Source organism: Mus caroli, chromosome 7, assembly GCF_900094665.2.
Source record: "Mus caroli chromosome 7, CAROLI_EIJ_v1.1, whole genome shotgun sequence".
Lineage (NCBI taxonomy): Eukaryota > Metazoa > Chordata > Mammalia > Rodentia > Muridae > Mus > Mus caroli.
The window spans coordinates 144,641,954-144,646,394 of NC_034576.1; the positions used below are offsets into that span (position 1 = coordinate 144,641,954).

General features: G+C 55.5%; 1 protein-coding gene across 1 annotated transcript; it reads left to right on the forward strand.

The window, feature by feature from the left end:
* Positions 1-432: 432 nt before the first annotated feature.
* Tnni2 (troponin I2, fast skeletal type) lies at positions 433-3,097 on the forward strand. Its single transcript, XM_021168529.2, has 8 exons — positions 433-480; positions 1,081-1,110; positions 1,303-1,309; positions 1,783-1,824; positions 1,916-2,044; positions 2,184-2,273; positions 2,600-2,776; positions 2,909-3,097. The coding sequence occupies exons 2-8, from the start codon at positions 1,103-1,105 to the stop codon at positions 3,002-3,004; spliced, it is 549 nt and encodes a 182-aa protein (XP_021024188.1). The 5' UTR covers positions 433-480; positions 1,081-1,102; the 3' UTR covers positions 3,005-3,097.
* Positions 3,098-4,441: the final 1,344 nt, after the last annotated feature.

Here is a 4,441-nt window from a genome sequence, read left to right on the forward strand (position 1 = left end):
AAGCAGGCAATGAGTGGCCAAGTGGGTGCAAATCTACAAGACCACACATATCATTTGACAATGACTCCAGGTTAGCCTACTTTTGGTGAAGTCCGGTTTCCTTTGGAGGAAGACTTCAGTGGATGTTTGAGCTGGGTACCTTGGAGACCCACATGGAAGGTTACCCTTGCTGTCCTGAGGGCTCTTGCAGGAACAAGGCTGGCATCTTGAACTCGTCATTGAGACATAAATAGAGCAAACCACCCCCAACTCCCCACCCCAAGACTTCTTGGACAGGCCAGCGCCTGGGCTGGCTGACCAGGCGGCTGGGCAGGTGGGGAGGCTCTTCTCCTCTCTGTGCCCCCATTGGTCTGAGGAGACTCCATGCCCTTTCTGAGCAGGGGCCCGGCCCAGGGAAAGCAATTTATACCCCTCCCCCTGGCCCACCAGCCCAACTCACTGCTGCCGGCCTGACCTCCAGCACTGCTGCACAGCATCTAGGTGAGGCCCGGCCCATCTTCTTGAGGTGGGAGACTAGAGCACTACTCAGGCTAGCTCATAGGAGGACTTCCCCGGGCAGGGGCTTGGGGGTTTGGGGGTCTGCTGCCGACAGCTCTCTCTGAGGTACCCCACAGATCTAGGGTTGAGAGCAACAGGTGCTGCTAGGATAGGACAGGGGTCTACAATGAGCCTCAGATAACAGGCCCTGACTCTGGGGACACAAAAGCAGGAAAATGTTCAGGTCAAGCAAGTAGGGACCTGAGCCCCCAGGCCACACAGAAGAACACTTTCTTCCATGCATTCACTTCTCAAGCCAAAGGAGCAAGAGTTAAAAATAACAGGCTCACCCTGGCAGCCACCTGTGCTGGCCAGCCCCACCCCATCCCTCCCTCGGGGACAGCTGCAGCTCCTCAGGCCCCGCCCGGGACATTTTGGGAACACTTTCTCCTCTTACTTCTCATCCTCAGGGTGGGGGTGGGGGGTGATGTCCTCTGAGAAGGTCTGAGTTGCGGGTAGAGCAGAAGTAGCCTAGCGAGGCCAGGTCTCCATGCCTAGCCTCACGCAAGGCGGACACTGACACCATCACTTCTCTCCCCACAGGATCAGAGCTTGAGATCTCAGGATGGGAGAGTAAGTGATACCCAGGGTGACCCATACTGCAGTCCCTCACCAGGGCTTGAGTGTCCTATCTCCCTGCCCTCTGTGGCTGCCGCCTACCCCTTCAACCCCATCAAACCCTAGGTTTCATGGCTACTCCTGTGAGCCACAGTCTAACTTCTCTTTTTTTCTCCCACTCCCACCTCCCTCTTCCTCCTGGGACAGTGAGGAGGTGAGTATCTCTAGAGGCTATAATGGTCCCCTGAGGCTAGGACAGAAGACACCCCTGTCAAGGCCCCCAAGTGCCCCACCCCCTGAACTACCCCCAGAGAGAGAGAGGAAGTGCCTGCCCGGTGCTTTATGAGGCAAGGGAAGTAAGACTTGGGCCTAGTCACAAGGGAATCACTTCTCCTTTCTAATTTCTGTTCACCACTCACCTTCCGGGCCTCCCCTTGCCCACAGCCCCCGAGGCCTAGCTATATCCTGTCTCCTTATCCCCATTACCCCCTTCAGCCCTATGTGCCACGTAAGCAAAGAGTCAGGACCACAGGCCTGTGTCCCTGAAGCAGGCCCTGGACTAGGGGAAAACACCAGGGCCCTGGGCAGTGGCCTTGTTATCTCCTTGGGAACCCCAAGTCAGATGGCTCTAAGCAGGTCAGAGCTCCAGCTAAGGCCTGACTCTGACCCCTTTGTCCTGTCCTGCAGAAGCGCAACAGGGCCATCACGGCCCGGAGACAGCACCTGAAGGTAAGGGTGGGCTGCTGCAGAGACCTGTGGATATAGAGGTAGGGGTGGGAGTTCACTGCAGACCCTCACTCCCACCGTTCTGTGTTCTCAGAGTGTGATGCTCCAGATAGCGGCCACAGAGCTGGAGAAAGAGGAAAGCCGCCGAGAATCTGAGAAGGAGAACTACCTGTCAGAACACTGCCCGCCACTGCACATCCCAGGCTCCATGTCTGAAGTGCAGGTAGTTCCTTCCTGCCCCATACCACCCAAGACCCTACTATCCCGACTCCTCAGCAGGTCAACCCTCCTGATCAGGACTGGGAGGGGACAATGATCCTCAGGTATCAGGGTGGCCACCCACCCACTGCTTGCCCACCCAGGAACTCTGCAAACAACTGCATGCGAAGATCGATGTGGCGGAAGAGGAGAAATATGACATGGAGGTGAAGGTGCAGAAGAGCAGCAAGGAGGTGAGAGGGGGGAGCCCGTGGTGAGGGGGTGGGGCATATGGCATGGGGTGGAATTGGTGGTGAGGGGGGTGGGACATATGGCACGGGGAGGAGCCAATGGTGAGAGGGTGGGACATATTGCATGGGGTGGAGCCAATGGCTTGCAGGGTAGCACAGGCGATATGAAGGTGGAACCAGATGACATGGGGTGAAGCCAAGTGATATGAGGGTGAGGCCAGGTGCTATGGGATGAAGCCAGGTGATGAGAAAGTAAGGCCAATGATACAGGGCAAGATCAGGGACATGGAGGCTATCAGGCTCCCAAACCTCCTGTTCCTTCCTCCCAGCTGGAAGACATGAACCAGAAGCTATTTGACCTGAGGGGCAAGTTCAAGAGGCCCCCACTTCGGAGGGTGCGTATGTCTGCCGACGCCATGCTGAAGGCGCTGCTGGGCTCTAAGCACAAGGTGTGCATGGACCTGAGGGCCAACCTGAAGCAGGTCAAGAAGGAAGACACTGAGAAGGTAGGTCAAGGCCCAGGGGAGAGCCAAGAGGGAGAGTCCACTCACAGTCCCTTTCATAGATAGTAAAGCAAGGCCAAGGGTAGTCTGGAGCAGACTGGGGTGGATCTGAGACCTCTCTGGTCCTACCCTCAGGAGCGGGACCTGCGTGACGTGGGTGACTGGAGGAAGAATATTGAGGAGAAGTCTGGCATGGAGGGCCGGAAGAAAATGTTCGAGTCTGAGTCCTAACTGCCCACTTCCCCAGTCCCACCCTAGCATTGGGGAAGCACCCAACATCCAGTCTGGGAGTACTTGGCCTCACTCCAATAAAGGATTCGCATCCCTTTTACTGGTGTGGTCTAGTTCTGTCTCTGCCCACTCTGGAGCCCATCATCAGTGACCAGCAGTGTGGCAGGAGAGAGGCCATACTGCTTGGGTAGAGTTCAAAGACCCTGGGCTGTATCCTGTAACTGGTGGGTGTGGTCAATGTCTGGACCTGTCTGACAGGACATGGAGAAGGATGACCATGGACTCCAACATATCTGAGTGGGAGTCTGGGATCAGCTTCTTTGTTCCTTGGTGCAGTCATTCACTCAGAATGGTTCTGGCAGGCACACCCCAAGGCAGCCCCAGTCTCCATTCTTTCAGCACTGCCCTTTCTCAGGGTCCCATCTGAGACCAAAAGTCAGAAGCCATCCTGGAAGTCTGACCCTCTGTGTCCATCCCCAGACTCAGCCTACATCAACCCCACCTCCTCCTACACCAGTGCCTTCCCCTCTCTGTACACGAGGGATGAAGGAAAGACTGGGCCTACACAGCTTGCCTGGATCTTCATTGCACCTCACAAAGTCACCCTGAGGAACATAGGGCCTAGGATGGCTCAGCACTTGACTTCATAGCAGGGCCACAGGCTCCAGACCATCCTACAGAAGTGCACATGGCTATTCTGAGTCAGTAACTCCCCACTCCCTCCAGAGGCTTGTACTCAGCTGGTAAGACCCGGGTCCCTCTTCCTGAGTAGAGCTGTGGCAGGCCCTACCTTGGTCCAGAAAGGAACTTGTCTTCTTTCGACTAAATTCCAGGCCTTGGCCTAGCTAGAACAATATCCCCAACTCTGATAAGTCTTTTTCGAATGGCTGTGTACACAGCCTTGATTTGTGTGAGATGCTATCAGGGTCCTAGATCTCCAGTGGGATGGGGGGATTCCAGAAGAAGTTGCCCCCATTCTGGAGCCATGAGGAACCCTGGCAGGTGCCCATTAATCCTCAAAATACATTTCATTGAAGATGGTTCCTTGGCTCTCGCTTCAGCATTTGCAGTCCTGGATCCACCATGCTCTTTTCACCAGCTCCCAAAGCCCATCCAAGGTAGAGCCTCAGTCCTGGACCTTCTCCCAATGTCCAGACAGCAGCAAGCCAGACCCTTAGGGACAATTCTACCTCACCACAGAGCTAGGCAAAGCAAGTCAGAGCCAGACGGGCTCAGATGCAGAGCTATGTGACTAGGCATGTGCCTAAGGGGCCAGGGATTACGAGATGCCTTGATAGGAAGCTGTGCATAGCGATGTCAGAGGGAAATGGGTCCCACAGGAACCCGTGTTTGTACAGGGAAAAGGTGGGTAGTACAATGGTCTTCCCACCTCTGTGACTCCATGAGAAACTTCCTCTCTGGCGTGTCAAAGTGTCA

Bases quoted from the DNA above. Each gene is read 5' to 3' on its own strand.
- Tnni2 (XM_021168529.2), top strand. The intron at 1,825-1,915 runs GTAAGGGTGGGC...CTGTGTTCTCAG, and splicing joins CCCGGAGACAGCACCTGAAG to AGTGTGATGCTCCAGATAGC. The intron at 2,777-2,908 runs GTAGGTCAAGGC...TCCTACCCTCAG, and splicing joins AGAAGGAAGACACTGAGAAG to GAGCGGGACCTGCGTGACGT.